The sequence below is a fragment of the Eublepharis macularius genome, chromosome 1, assembly GCF_028583425.1.
Source record: "Eublepharis macularius isolate TG4126 chromosome 1, MPM_Emac_v1.0, whole genome shotgun sequence".
Taxonomy (NCBI): Eukaryota; Metazoa; Chordata; class Lepidosauria; order Squamata; family Eublepharidae; genus Eublepharis; species Eublepharis macularius.
This window is the reverse complement of record NC_072790.1, coordinates 167,043,339-167,058,387: the sequence shown is the minus strand read 5'-3', so window position 1 is coordinate 167,058,387 and position 15,049 is coordinate 167,043,339. Positions and strand designations below refer to the sequence as shown.

The 15,049-nt window shown below is 40.7% G+C and overlaps 2 protein-coding genes across 4 annotated transcripts in view; one reads left to right on the top strand and one right to left on the bottom strand.

The window, feature by feature from the left end:
* Window positions 1–5,735, top strand: part of XPO5 (exportin 5) — a 60,097-nt gene extending 54,362 nt beyond the window's left edge. For both annotated transcript variants that reach the window (XM_054977261.1, XM_054977252.1), the window contains 6 exons: window positions 792–854; window positions 1,446–1,528; window positions 3,146–3,253; window positions 3,424–3,561; window positions 3,716–3,880; window positions 4,596–5,735. In XM_054977261.1, the coding sequence (XP_054833236.1) occupies window positions 792–854; window positions 1,446–1,528; window positions 3,146–3,253; window positions 3,424–3,561; window positions 3,716–3,880; window positions 4,596–4,736 (698 nt within the window). In that variant the 3' untranslated portion in view covers window positions 4,737–5,735. The remainder of the gene's footprint in view (window positions 1–791; window positions 855–1,445; window positions 1,529–3,145; window positions 3,254–3,423; window positions 3,562–3,715; window positions 3,881–4,595) is intronic.
* Window positions 5,736–8,240: 2,505 nt separating this feature from the next.
* Window positions 8,241–14,989, bottom strand: POLR1C (RNA polymerase I and III subunit C). 2 transcript variants are annotated; one of them, XM_054977274.1, is made up of 10 exons: window positions 14,559–14,989; window positions 14,015–14,086; window positions 13,446–13,553; window positions 12,880–13,012; window positions 12,637–12,753; window positions 12,282–12,431; window positions 11,100–11,249; window positions 10,153–10,269; window positions 9,718–9,871; window positions 8,241–9,057 (listed from the first exon to the last, which is right to left on the bottom strand). In XM_054977274.1, exons 1-10 carry the CDS (start codon window positions 14,625–14,627, stop codon window positions 9,009–9,011), a joined length of 1,119 nt encoding a protein of 372 aa, XP_054833249.1. In that variant the 5' UTR covers window positions 14,628–14,989; the 3' UTR covers window positions 8,241–9,008. The 2 variants fall into 2 exon arrangements, with proteins under 2 accessions (XP_054833249.1, XP_054833259.1); XM_054977284.1 differs by lacking the exon at window positions 9,718–9,871 and having other exon boundaries at window positions 14,559–14,972.
* Between the last annotated feature and the right edge of the window lie 60 nt (window positions 14,990–15,049).

Sequence of the window (15,049 nt, the reverse complement as noted above, 5' to 3'; positions counted from 1 at the left end):
ACATAAGATTTGAAAAGGCTTTTTTCCATTATAAATGAGAGAAATTTGTTTACAATGCTTCTTGTCTGAGAAACCTTTGAGTACGTAACCAGTAAGCTATTTCTTAATATCTTTCTGTTTGTTTCTCCTCCTCTGTTTTTTGTTGGTTAGGAACATTTCTCCCCTTTTATTTGTTTGCTTAGACAAAGCACCCAAACCACATAGTGGCATAAGAGTGTGGGCATGTTCTTTGGCACGTTCTCAGATCACATAAGGTGATGGCAGGTGCCAACACTTCTGCTGGTATGGTGTGAGATCTTAGACTGTATTTTGAAATCTGGCTTGGAATCGTCTGCCATAAGCAGAGATTCTGTAGCAGATTACTGGCTTCTTATCAGATAAACTGACATGGAAATCACCAGAAGTATGCAATTGTAGAGCTGTAGGTCAAAATAATTGTCAAATTAGGTCAAAATCTGATCTTACATTTTGGTGTTTGACTTTGGCTGCTGACTCCTAGGCTCTACAAGTGAGTAAGAATCTGATCCAGCAATCTCTGAATACTATCCCTAACTCTTGTTTTAGACTGTGAGAGGGCTCTTTTGTGGTTCTGACGTAGGCTTGCAACATTTAATGCTGTGCTAAAGGCATTTAGCACAACAATAGAAATTACTCCTTCTCCTCAAACAGTGCTCTAGTGAGTGTCAGTTGAGCTTTGCAGATGAGGAACAAAATACTTTCCCCTGTGGGGAATGTGTGGTATCTTTTGTTTATTCTCTCCTAATGTCTGCTTTCCCCTTACGTATTTCTAGCTGTTTGCTGTGTCTCAAAGAAGGGTGCTGAGCAGAATAATGCTGTTGCTGCAGATGGAGATGGTGGGTACTAAAACATTGTGTCTTTCTAATTAACTCTTGAGGACCTCTGCAGGAATCAGTTGTCCTTGTATGTATAAATATAGAGCTTTGCTATCTCTAGACTTGGCTTTTACTAGATTATCTCCATGCTTTGTAAATAGGTCTTTGATTTCAGTAGTCAAGAGAGCCCTTTTCATGGAGTACATAGTGTACATAGTCTGGTCTATATGATGGGGTTATGGTACACATTTTAGTGCATACCATAATACAGGAATCCAAGCCATCAGACAGCTTATATGGCTTTGGGAAGACCGAATGTGTTCTTCAAAGATCAACTTCTACTGGGACTGTGGTGAAGAAGTGGGTTTCTTCCTCTACAAATAAGGCTGCTTCCTATTAAAACTGTTCTGTAGTTTAGTTTCAGAATAACTGGGTACTAAAACCTAACTGTGTGAGAAGGGAGTAAGCATATCTGAGTGTCCAGGATGGAACAACTATGTTACCCAGAAATGTGTGTTGTCTTTTTAGCTCAGCTCATTTGGGTTGCTTCCTCCTCAGTTTTTATGTTTTTTTAATGGAAGAATGTGTTCATGTTGCCATTTTACTTGTTAGATGAGGAAATGATGTCCACTGAGGTCTCCCCACCATCCAGCTCTGAGCTCACTGAACTGGGCAAGTGTTTGATGAAGCAAGAGGTAAGGAAGCTGGATGTCAGCTCTCCTCCCTCACTGTAGGTGTGTGCATCTTTAAAAAAGAACTTCCTTAATAAAAGAGTAACCCCAGTTACTCTTCAGTAGAGAGTTCAGTAGTTCAGTAGAAATCTACAAAGTTCAGTAGAAATCTACAAAGAATGCAAAACTAGTTCTGAGAATTAGCAATGCTTGCCCTCCTTTGGAGGAGAAATTATACTGTCTCCATTCTTTTAAAAACAACCATTATTGTACACATCAGAGCAGGAATGCATAAGGCTGCGCAATTCTGGAAGCGTCAGTAACCCGACTGTTAAAAATCTATAGCACATACATATATCCCCATTTGGTTCACTGGAGGCAGGAATAGGAAATTTTAATTTAACAAAATGTATATTTTGCCTTTCTACCCTCACAAAGGTCAACAAGACGGCTAACAAATTAAAACATAGATAATAAAGTCACATTATAAAACCATTATAAAAGCAGCCAAAATAGAACAATAAAACAGTTAAAACCAAGATCACTGAAATAAAGTCTTCACCCGCTGGCAGAAGATAGCAGTATCTCCCTGGGGAGAGAGTTCTAGACTTCTGGTGCCACAACCAAGAAGGCCTTTGTCCAGGTTGCCACCTGTCTAATATCAGAAAGTGGGGGCACCCAGAGTTAGGCCTCCAAAGATGACTGCAGTAGCCAAATAAGTTCATAAGGGTGTAGGCAGCCCTTCAAATAAGTTGGTCCCAAACTATACAAGGCTTTAAAGGTCAGCACCACCTTGAATTGTGCCCAGAAACAAACTGGGAGCAAGTTTAGATCAGCCAAGATGGGAAAGATACGATCCCTACTCCAGTCACACCCTGACTGCATGATTCTGCACCAATAGGCTTGAGCATTTCATGGAGAGTGCTCCTGAAGCATTTCATGGAGAGTGCTCCCAAAGGCATATGAGATGACAGTGGTCCTTTCTCTCCTTCATTCAGCTTTAAAGATGAGGTGCCAGTTTTGTGGACAAAGGGTCAGCACAGGTTGTTCTACAGGAGAAGATGCTGACTGTCCTGAAGCTTAGCTCTGGCCAGGTGGAAAGAGGAACCAGTATGAAACCAGATTAGGTGCCACAGGATTACATTGGTTATATCTGTCCCCAAATTCAAAGAATGTGAAGGATTTTTCTTGTCATTCCTGTTTATAAACGTATTATCCACCGATATTTTCAGCAAACCAGGAAAATCCTGCATAAGCCATGTGCTTTTCTTTAAAAAAATGAGTTTGTCATCCCCTAAGATTTGATCACTGCCTCAGCCAAGATACAATCCTTGCAGATCCAATAGAATCCCCGAAACTCTAAAAGTTGTCCTTGGTACCCTACATTCCTTCTTGCTAGTTCCAGATAGTCATTAACATATGTCTCAAGACTTCTCACTGTTCCCTGTAATATTCATTTTGGCACAGGCTAGAGAATGGCTTAAACCCTTGTAACATCTTTCTTAATGTGCCTGGGTTTTGCCAAAATCTTTAGTGGCAAGACTTGAGGAGGATGCTTTGACTCTTTCGCTTGAGGAATTTGGAACATCACAGTATATTGTTTTTCAGAGCAACTTGAAAATTAAACCTTTCTTTGTCCAGGATGTTTGCACTGCTCTACTGATGACAGCCTTCACATCCCTTTCCTGGAAGGATACCCTGTCCTGCCAAAGAACCACCACCCAACTCTGCTGGCCACTGCTCAAACAGGTACTTTTCATGCAAGTAAACGTGTGTGGTGAAATTAAACATTGCTAAGAGTGGATTATTCCATTAGGGGCAGCTAACAGCATGAAGGACTACGAGACATTGCTCCTTCTGAAAAGATGGGCAGGCTTGCCTTGAGTTACCATCTGGCTACGTGTGTCTCTCTTCCATAGGTCATCAGTGGGACCTTGATCCCTGATGCAGTCATCTGGTTTTTTACAAGCGTGCTGAAAGGGTTACAGATGCATGGGCAACATGATGGCTGTATGGCAGCTCTTGTTCACTTGGCTTTCCAGATCTATGAAGCTTTGGTAAGAAGGCTGCCGCCAGCTTTGATGATTAGTCATGATCCCGGCACTAAGTCAGTTCCTATGTTCTTTTTGGGGGGTGGGGGTGGGGATTTGTTAGGTGGCAGTTTCTGTCCTGGCAAAACTTTCCATTGACTATCATCTTTGCTACTTGAAGCGTCCACGCTATGCTGAACTGAAGGCAGTGATGGAACAGGTTCCAGAAATTCAAGAAGACTCCTTGGAGCAATTTGATTCCAAGCTACTCAACCCAACACTGCAGAAAGCTGCAGACAAGCGCCGGAAGGATAATTTCAAACGCCTGATTGCAGGTTGTGTTGGGGTAAGTGGCAGGAAAGACTTGGGCCTAGGAGCTTGCATTTGGGAATCAAAAGGAAAGCAGGTGCTCTTCCAGAGCAAACACAAATGCTTGCATTGTTCAGTGAATATGAGTGCTTGGTGGAAATTACTTTAAGTTATATACACATACTGCTGTGAGTGACATTCAAATTGACTATTCATGTTAATGGATGTAAGAGCCCCACTGGATCACACCTCACACTAGCTAAATGGCAGTACACTTGCAACATCTCACATAGTAGTAATGCCAAGCAGAAAGTACTAAAAAAAAAATGAGAAAATGCTGTCTCAGAGCTCAAACAAATGCAGGTGGGGTGGGGTGTAACACTGATTATGTAAAGCCCTCTTCAAGCCTTCAGTGGAAAAAGAGGCTGATCAGGAGAAATCTTTAACACCTGTTTTACCCTTCTGATTGGAAACATATCCTGTTTGTTTCAGTCTCTCCTGCCCTGTCACTGAGACTGATCTGTCTGAACACCAGCCCAGCTGCACAATAATAAATATTACTGAATGCCTTTGGTGAACTTATTAAATTTTAATATATTTTTTCATTGGTTAATAAAGAAATGCATATCCCTGGTAACTTCAGTTTTCCTATAAGCAAAGCAAAAGTTCCACAACTTAGATACTGCCAGATATTCTGGTGGAACATGTACAGATATACAGTAGCTAATGAAGACTTCTCCTGTTCCTTACAGAAGCCTCTAGGAGAGCAGTTCCGCAAGGAAGTTCATATCAGAAATCTGCCATCTGTTTTCAAAAAAGTGAAACTACCTGTAGAGGCAGATACATTGGATAACAGTGAAGATGGACCCCTCGTTGCACTCTTTGAGCCATAAACTCAGAACGCTTCCATTACACCGGCCCCATTGTATGGTGTGCTCATTCACAATAGTCAGTTGTTTACTTTGCTCTTTTGAGAGCTTATTCTTACTAGCCTCATCCCTTTTCTGGTTGGGAGATGGGATGGGAACTGCACACTCAGTGTAAATCTCTGATTTTTCCTCAACTTTAGTGTACAACTTGTTTTTCCTTGGACAGAGCCCAGCTATGCAGCATGAACGCCTTAGTTCAGCTTGGGCTGGTCCTCTAGGAACCAACCTCCCCCTCAAACACACAATGCTTTACCCATGAAGGAAGCATGACGACAGATCCCTAGTCTTTATCATTTCTCATTCAGAATATTTACACTGTGATTGCCTTGATGTGACGCTAACACAGACATCATTCTGCTTTTCTTTTGGAAAGGACCAGATATCTACCAATAGCAAGGAGAGTTCAGTAAGAAATTACTTCTGTTGTCCATTTGATACAGCCATGCCTTCAGAGGTCTAGACTTCAGTTTGCTTGTGTAGCAGCTGACTTGGGACATAAAATTGCCTACTTTTTCAGTTTGAAGTCACTCAGTGCTGTGTAACAATGAGAAGACTGTTACTTAAACTGCTACAGTAGTTTGTGGAAGTCTAAGAAAATTTTACTGAAACAAGGTACATTTTAAGAGGCTTTAGTGTGCCTAACCTGAGCAAAGTGGATAGCATTTGAAATCACATTCAGATCCTTACTTCTAGCAAGATTTTACCGGGACCTTTTTGTATCTGTTGTGCCCCAATAGTCCCTTCAGTGACTTTTTAAAAAAACATAAATCCCATGACAAATACCTCTTTTGTCTGGGAGAGGCCGCTTGTATTTATTGTGTTGTGATTTTTAAAAAATTTCCTGTGATCATGAACATTTAACATTTTAGCTGGTTTGTTGTAGGGATGTTCTATCTATAGATGTTTCTGAACCAACTGTGATACACCTGCATGTCAGTAAAGTTCTTTCAGTTTATACATACATACATGTGGCTGCTTTCATTCTGACGTGGTGCTAAGTTTGCATTGATGCCTAATTCTTTATAGCATACATAAGTTTAATAAGCACCAATACATTTTCCTTAGTGGTAAACCTGTTATTAGAGGTTGACAAATTCATAGCTGAAAAGCTCCAAAAGGCAACTTTTATTTATTTATAGTCTGCCTTTCTCACTGAGACTCAGGATGGATTTACACAGTGTGAAATTAGTACAGTTACTATCAGGAACATTTCCATAAACAATGAGACTCACTTTGCCTTTTTAAGAGTGAGCAATTTTTTAAAAAAGCAAATGAATGTATAGGAGGAACAAACACTACTGTGGAAGAAAATACAAAGCTTGTATACATTTTAGGTATGTATAATTCCCTGTCAAGGATAACATAGGTTGTGGTAGGAATAAATAAGAGAACAAGCCTGCTGCTTCTGTAGGGTCAAAGCCATAGTAAGCTATTGCATACGTGTTCCCTGTGTCAGGTTTTTGTTAAAGGGAAACCTTTGTCAACTATGAGGGTGGTGATTATACCAAGCAAAAATAATATCGCAAGTTCAGCATGGTGGATTAAAATACTGTCTGGCTTCTGATTAGTTGTTTGAAAGCAGGGACAATACAGGGACTATTGAGTCAAAATGGTATATAAGCAACAATTTATACAGAAAAGCTTTAGCACTTACACGCTTACGTGATTTCAACTAAGTATCATTTTTGGGTGAAGATGAAAAGCAGCTTTAACAGTTTGAAATGGGATAGTGATACCATTTCTAACCGCAGAAAGCACTGCCATGAATATCCACCATCAAGATACTAAGTCAGATTCATGGCGGTGTGGATTTAAACCTAGCTCTCCCTTACCTAGTCTGATACTGCACCAGTATTCCAAAGCAGCTGTCCCTCTGTATGCAGGAATCATACCCAGAAACAGCATGCTTCAAACAAAGGTCCCCAGCCTTTCTGAGCCTTTGGAATTTTGCGATAGGGTAGTAAGTGCAACTCTAAAATGGCTGCTTCAGGAAGTAGAACCAAATGGAATACCTCCCTCCTGGAAAGAATGGACACTATGGAAGATGCGTTTTTATGGCACTAGGCATTCTGAGGAATATGCTCCGTAAGAGAAGGTCACATACAAAGAATAAGTATAAGCATGAAGCCAGTGCCTAGTGTAGAATGGAATAAAAATTCTGGCTTCCTAGACTCCCCATTTTGTATATCTGCAAGTTGGTACTATCCCCAGAAAAGACCATCACTGCAAGAGGCATAAGAATACATTTTCATTTTTACCTTGATAATGTATTTTAACTTTGAAATAGAGCTAAGTACGCCAAATGTACAGAGACTTATAGCTTACATTAAAAAAAAATTGTAAATAAGATCTTCCCTTCATTCATTCATTCCTTTGTCCTATTTATAAAGTGAATTCAGCTTGTGTCCTCAGAGCAGACCATTTCCTTTTAAAATGTAAACTGACTCTTAGGCAGAAATACAGTAGCAAGTTCAAATAGTGATACTGTGCCCAGACTGGCTTTTCCATGCACTTGGCAAGTTATAATGCAGCTACAGACATAGAACTGGTGCCTCCCAGTATGTGTACTGACCTACCTGTTTGCTACGCCCAGCTTACACAAACAGTGAAAATATCTACCTAATAATCTAGTAGCCAACTTTCATGCTGTTTTTGATTACTTCTTCTCTATAATATAATTTAAACCAAGGTATGTCTGTCCATGTTACACCCTCGTTTTACAAAATTTTGGTGGGACCATTTAGTTACTCACTTTCATGAACAGTGCATCATGTACTGTTTAGCTGGGAGAACTCAGAGCCTTAGTTCAGACATACAAAGCAGGCTCAGGCCTTAAAGCAGATCTTTTCTTGGCTTGGTGGTATATTGCTAGAACATCATAGCCCTCTGTAGCTGACAATTATGGAAACTAGCCTTAACTAGCAGATTAAAACATGGAAAGCTTGAACAGAGCATTTTACTCATTTGTAAATACATGTAACATTGAAACAGTAAAAAGCCAAATAGCTATAAGAGAAACAGACAAAAATGGATGTATAGATTTTTCCCTTTCAGTGTTGTTTCAATATTCTACTTCCCAATTTTAGAAATTCTCTATGATAAAAGTTAATTCCAGAATTAGCTCATACAGCTTTTACTCCCTTCGCATCTAGATTACCACTACATTTATTTTCCTCCTTGTGCTATCTTTCACCAATGCAGACCAGCAATCAGATGCTAGGAGATGTACAAACAGAAGGAACTGCAATGTGCAGTAGAGTGTGCGCACACAGTTTGTACAAAGGCCAGAAATAAAAACTGTATAAAATACTAACAAATTAGTACAGCTTCACAAATAAGACTGGGAGACCCCCCCCCCAAATTTCAAGCAGGCCAGACCCCTTAAAACAATCCTTGTGAAAACATCCAGTTAAAATACCTTAACAATTCTTGACACCATTTAAGTAGAGAATAACACGACAGAGGAAGGACTTTTTAAAATTTATCTTGGAATCAAAGCAGACATAACACTAGAGTCTCATATATTCTCTTCCTCAACCCTTCCATAACAAAGTCCAACACACTAAGTAAGGAGCATATTATGATACTGGCATTTTTACTAGCTAGGAACAAAGTTAACCAATATGGCAAATTTTTAAACTTCTATTTTTGGAGAGGTACACAGATCACAAACCTTGTTCTACTAAATAAGACAAAAAAACCTTCCTAGTATACATCACTAAAGACAGCTGTTACAACCTGTTTGACAGGTGAATCACAAATTAGCAAGGTTCTGTTCTCCTTGGGAGATATAACTCAGGGCAAGCCAAACAATTTAAGAAGTCCCACAATTTATCTCCAGCAGTCTGTCCTTTCATAGGCTTGCACAGCGTATTACTCCTTCTCTGAGATACTAAGCAAGGGATTGACATTTCTCTCTTTCCTCAATCCAATCCTACATAAGTCTTTGCAAAACATAGCTGCACAGTAGCACATTCTTAACCACTGCTCAAGTTAGTGCCCCAAGTGGAAAGCCTGAAGTATCCACTTCCAATTTTTCACATCCATAGTAGAAAGTTACCACTCAGTGGCAAATACACAATTCAGTTGGAATCCATCCTTCAAGACAGCTGTAGATAGCTCAACTAAGCAGACTGTTATGGTGAATCATTAGGAACACAAGCTTCTTATTTCTTCTGAATGGATTTCAACTCCTCCAAGAAGCGCTGGCATTTTCCCATTAACACCTTGACTGCTTCACTCACCAACACATCTGGAGGCAGAATACCTGTTGATTCCACGGAGACTGTAGAAACAGAGATGAGTGTCAGGCTTGTTCCTGGCCATTGCTAATGAAAAGTATCATAGAATACTTCTGGCAAGACACCTCTAATTCCTTAAAATCACTATGCTACAGAAAATGCCTGGATAGGGGGAACAATTCAGGTCTTACTCATACAGCTTCATGATTTTGCACATACATTATTAATATTAATATTCTTGTTGGATGTTTCTAATCTGCCTTTTCAGATTCCTGCTTGAGGCAGATTACAATTAGAACAGTATCACAACATAAAATCATTACAAAACAAACTATTGGACATAAACATAAAAACTATACATAGAACAGAAGTAGACCACTTTTTAAAAATGGTAAGATAAAACAACTAAAAGCCCAGTTAAAAAAACTATGTTTTGGCCTGGCATCTGAAAGAAAGTAAAGTAGGTGCCAGGCAAGCTTCAAGGGGGAGAGGGTTCCAAAGGTGAGATGCCATCACACAAAGCACATTACAGCAACGTCACCTGGATGTGATGAGAGCATGATCACTGTGGCCAGATCATACTTTTCGATGAACTGTTGTAGCTGGCAAACCACCAGGAACGGACAAAAGGCCCTATGTGCCACAGAGACTTGAACTTCTAACCATTGGCCAGGATACAGTAGCACCTTTAAGCATGAACCTACTTCTTTGGGGGAGTGCAACTTCCTCCAGAACAGTCCAGTCCAGTCTGGCTTTGCAGTCCCCGAGTAGCTTCTTCATTGACCAATATCACCTTAATCTTGTCTGGACTGAGCTTCAGTTTATTGGCTGTCATCCATCCCATTACCTTCTCTATGTCTTAAACACAAGAACCGGCACTGCTTGAATGATGGTTTTTAAACTTCCAGTTTCGAAACCTGATTGATGGACCAGTTTACAACCCTCAAGATTAACTCAATTTTTAAAAGATGCTGTATCAGAATATACATAACTCTAAATTTCAATTTATTATAGCTTTAAAACAGAATGACGAGCCAAAATATTGAACAGTCTACATCCCCCCGCCCCCCACACACGCACACTGTAAAATAAGAGATCACAAAAGAAGCCGAAGAGAAACAAGAGACAGGGTTACTTACAGACATAATGATCTCTCACTCGAGCCAGCCGTACAAGAGTTTTCAAATCATCATGACGAAAAATTTCCCGACTAAATGTATCTAATCTAGCATTGGCCACTCTAGCCACTTTTCTCCCTAGAAAAACAAAGCAGTGTGTAAGAACATCTATTTACTGAACTGTCCTCATCAGCTGCTGAATGCTGTTTTTTCCCCCCACTGCCACTGCATGTCAAATGCAAACCATTCCTTCTCATGAGAAATGGGCATCAAAGAATTGTCTCAGCTGTAGTTCCCAAAATGGAATTGCTTATTAACCACTGAGCTCATGATCAACACTTTGCCAGTCAGGCACATGAGCCTTTTTGTTAGAGACAAGGGTCTAGGGAGTTCAACTAGGCTCTCAGATAAATATACTTGGCATGCAGTCTTAACATCTGAGAGGGTGTTCAAGAAATTTTTGACAAAGGTATCTCACTCAGGCTCCCCACCCCCACCCCCACCAAAGGAAAGCACATTGCGCAAACAAGGAACAATTCACTTACCATATTTTCCATTTCTATAAACTATATTCCAAACAGGTGGAGGGGAGTGCTGCAGTTCAGGCCACAGATGACACTGAACACACATTTATTCATTTGTGGCCTGCCTTACTCCCCAATGAAGATCTAAAGTAGAGTACACTGTTCTAATTTCTTCCATTTTATCCTCCCAACACCCCTGTAAGGTAGGTTAGGCTGAAAGTGTGTGACTGGTCCAAGGTCACCTGATGAAATTCCATGGCAGAGTGGGTATTTGAACTTGGGGTTCCCAGATCCTAGCGCAATACTGTAACCACTACACCACACTAGCTTTGCCAAGATCATTTGAACAGACTCAGTATAGGGACTGAATCTAGATGGTATAGTTTTTTTGTAACTGTAAGTATGGCTTTTGATTTTTACAGTGTAAATGGAGGTGCCAGATACCTTTGATTTCTTGAATTTCTATAACCCCAGGAGAAAAGCACTTCTTCAACCTCTCAGCTGCTTCGCCTTCAATCGGCTGCAGCAGAGTGATCTCTGGCAACAGCCGGTAACTGGCAGTGGCCACTGGAGAAAACTTTGCATGATCTTTACCTAAAGAAAGTAAGTTAAATAAACAGGAAGTTTGCAAGGGGATATCGCAGAGAAGACTGTAGGACCACCTCCTTCTGTACAAACTTGCCTGCCTCCCAAAATCATCATTAACAACCATTTTCCAGGTGCTCTGCCATCCATAAAATAGGTACATGAGTCTAAATTAAAAGGCCTTTTTCTGCACTAGTGCCCCATTTATGGCCCTCCATCAACAGAAAGCCACCTGGAACATTCTGGGCTTTTTTTTTTAAGGTATCAGCCAGAATCTTCACCTGAGCTTTTGCAATGCATGTTCATGTTTTCTCTTCCAATTCTCTTTCCGGTCATTTCATACCCCCACAGTGATCTAGCTGTCAAGCTGCTCCTGAATGGATTTTAAACTCCTCTAACATACTGCATTAGTGTTTAAGGGATTTTAACACACAGTTTTAATCTTTTGTTTTATACATGACTTGTAAGTAGCCTTAGACCCCATATTTGATTCAGAATGAGTCTCCTCATATTTCTTGTGTTGATCTACACTGAAATTATTAGATGTCTCTTCACATGGACTACTACCAACTTACACTGTGTACCCTGCTCTGAATCTCTGCAAGAAAAGCAGAATATAAATACAGTAAATAAAAAAAATGACTCAATTGTGGTATACTGTGATATAGGCTTTAGCTACCTGGTTCCTTAGATCTAGGTTAAGTCACGAAGTGTCAAAACAAGGACAAAAAAAGCAGTCTTAATCCTGAGGCAACAGAGGAATGCAACTGCAATGATGACCCAGTTGTAACCATACTTGCAAGGCATCATGTACTAGTAAGAACTGTGTTCCACACCAAAAGGACAGCTACAGCAGGCTGATGGATGGCCTAGAATCCAGAAAGCCCATTTAACCAAAATGGACACACTGAACCTCTCTTAAAAGCACCCTCGCAAAGATGATGTTTAGATTAACTAGATCTAACACCAAAACTAGCTATACTGAGAAATTGCAGCATTCCCTCACAAAATTTATATTGTCAATCCTACAAACCACCTTACCAATGCCCTTTACACAGTGCATAAGTACATCGATTTCTTGTCCAGGACGCAACTGGGCAATGAGGATGTCATCATGTACAGGACGGAAGTCAGCATTCAGATTGTCTGCCTGAGACCCCAGCGGCACCCATTCCATGTGCTTGCTATAGACTGTGAAAAGCAAAGGACATAGAATAAGTTCCACCTTCACTTAAGCAGCCACTCAGATCATCTTGGATACCTCTCCTCACAACTTCATTCCCAGGAGACAGAAACAGAATTGCGAGGAGACTCAGATTTTTAGAATGAATGTCTCCAAGAGAAGAGGTAGTACAATGGAGCCATAGGACAGCAGAAACCACATAAATAGTTTCACCTTTATGGTTGATGTACAGTTCATTAGGATCAGATGACTCCCTGGCTGCCTGAGGGTTCTTGCTGCACTTGATTTTCAACTGGAACTGCAGAGTGTTAATTTCATCACACTCATCTTCTGCAAAGGGGAAAAAAAGCAAGAATATACTGAAACCTTCCTGAGAATGTCTCTGGTTTAGGATAATATATGCAAACCTTGATTTACCCAGCAAATTCCCCACAAACCCTTCTCACAGAGTCTCACCTTCACTCTTGTATTCAAAGAGACGAGGATCAGCACGTATAGGTATCAGCCCCAAGCGGTGGGCCAGGATTTCATCTTGCACAATAGACGTGTTATTGTACACAAAGACCTTTTCCACAGCCATGGATGGTACCTAGACAAAGGGAGAATTGTTTCAAAATCCCAACAGCACTTGAAACTCTTGAATGCTTGCTGTTTTTCTTAAAAAGAAGTACTTTTAAAATGTTTTAATATTTACTGCACAACAAGATTTCAGCTCCTTTATGTGATTTAAAGCTATTAAACCTTATTTGTTGCTACTAGTTATACTACGTACCCACTAACATCAAAGAACATCTCTCAGGAACAGCGTCCTAGATGATTAAAACCTAGGAAGCCTTCCCAATTTTCACTATTAGAGAATAATGTATATCTTTACCAGAAAGGTACATTTAAGGGAAAATACCAGTTTCACATATTGTTAAACAACATAGTTACTGTTTTGTAACAGCAGAGTCATACAATCCCAAGCCAAAAAAAATATCCAGGAAATTCCTCATTACTAACTTAGCAAAAGAAATGGATACCTCAGCAAGCAATATACGTCGAAAAGCATTAGCAATAGCTGCATCAATCCCCACCATGTCAAATTCTAGAGTGCTTTCATCCATATGAATCACATCTACTCTGAAATTCTGCGGGGATAAGAGAAGAACAAAGTTTAAAATAAAGAACAGATGCACAAGCACTGTTGTAAAAATACCTCCTTTACCTAAATGAAACAGGATCTGACCAATAATCCTGACAACCAAGAATCTGTTTGAACATCCATGTTTTATCCAACAGATACGTTAATCTACTACCTGAATTGCTGCAAAGCAAAGTCTTGGTCTGCTTTGGGAGGCAAGAAATGCATTTTGCAAGCATAATATTTGGAGAGAAGAAGGTCCAGCCCACCTCCCCACCACACGTACAGCAATTCCAAAATAGCAATTGTCTGAGCAAATCCTACATTACCTAAACAGAAGGTAAAAACACTGTGTAAGGTAACACCACATATAAAGGGTGTTCCTCAAACTTACAGGTTGGCACAAACCCACCACCAATAGTTCCAGAGATATTACAACCTATTTCTTCAAGCATCAAGAATCCCCACCTTTTCAAACTTTTCCTTATCCCAGGAATCATCATGCCCTGAATAGTTGCCAGGGAAGTCTGTAGTATGGACCTGGAAAAGAAATAAAAGGGGACGGGTAATATGAACTCGTCTTCCACGACTTCCAAGAAAATACGAGAAGAGAAGTCAGTGTACGCACACATATATTATGCATTAATGACCGAAACGTGGAAGACAAACATCGGACTAAGCACCACAAGCCAATACTTCTATATCAACGTAGTTTACACCCTCGAAGAAAAGAACATTATAAATGCAGACCCCCTCCCCCATACCTGCATGTTGTCCTCGAAGGCCTGGGTAAGCCACTCCTCTCAGCCCCTGCTTCCTAGCTGTATTGTGGGGATAATAACAACACTAACTTTGTTCATCGCTCTGAGTGGAGCACTAATCTATCTAGAAAAGCGATATATAAGCGCAGTTGTTATTATTGCATTACAATACGCGCCACAAACCGGTCTCCTCCCCAGCCCCCCCAGAACGAAAAGCTCGCGCACCACCCGTACCGCTCGCTCCCACTCACGTTGCGAACGCCAAACTCGCCCAGAACCACGCGACTTCGCAACTCTTCCACGCTGCCGGGCGCCGCCATTTTTCAATTAACGTGCTAGGGAAGTGTTTGAGGAGAGCGTCGCTATGTAACGCACGCGCACCTGCCTTTAGCCTTCGGAAAAAGGAAAAGGACCGTTCCTCACGTAACATACGCCATCCAAGCGCGGAGACGTTCTTTACGTACGAACGTGTACGTCGCTCGTTTCCAGGCACCATGTTGTGTGTGGCGTTGCAAATATAATGCCGTTAATGCTATATTGCCTTAGATCTGCGCATCTCTGAGTCGCGCTGTACGTCTGGGAGAACTTTCACTGCATTTTCTTTTTCTCTTTCTTTTTCTGCTGTTTTATACGCCCATCCCATGGAACAAACAAGATGTCACCTTTGTCACGTTGACCGAAATGAAATATCGTGAGAGCTACTGAGCCTCCACGTCGTCGGCTCGAGGGGGCAGGTCTTACG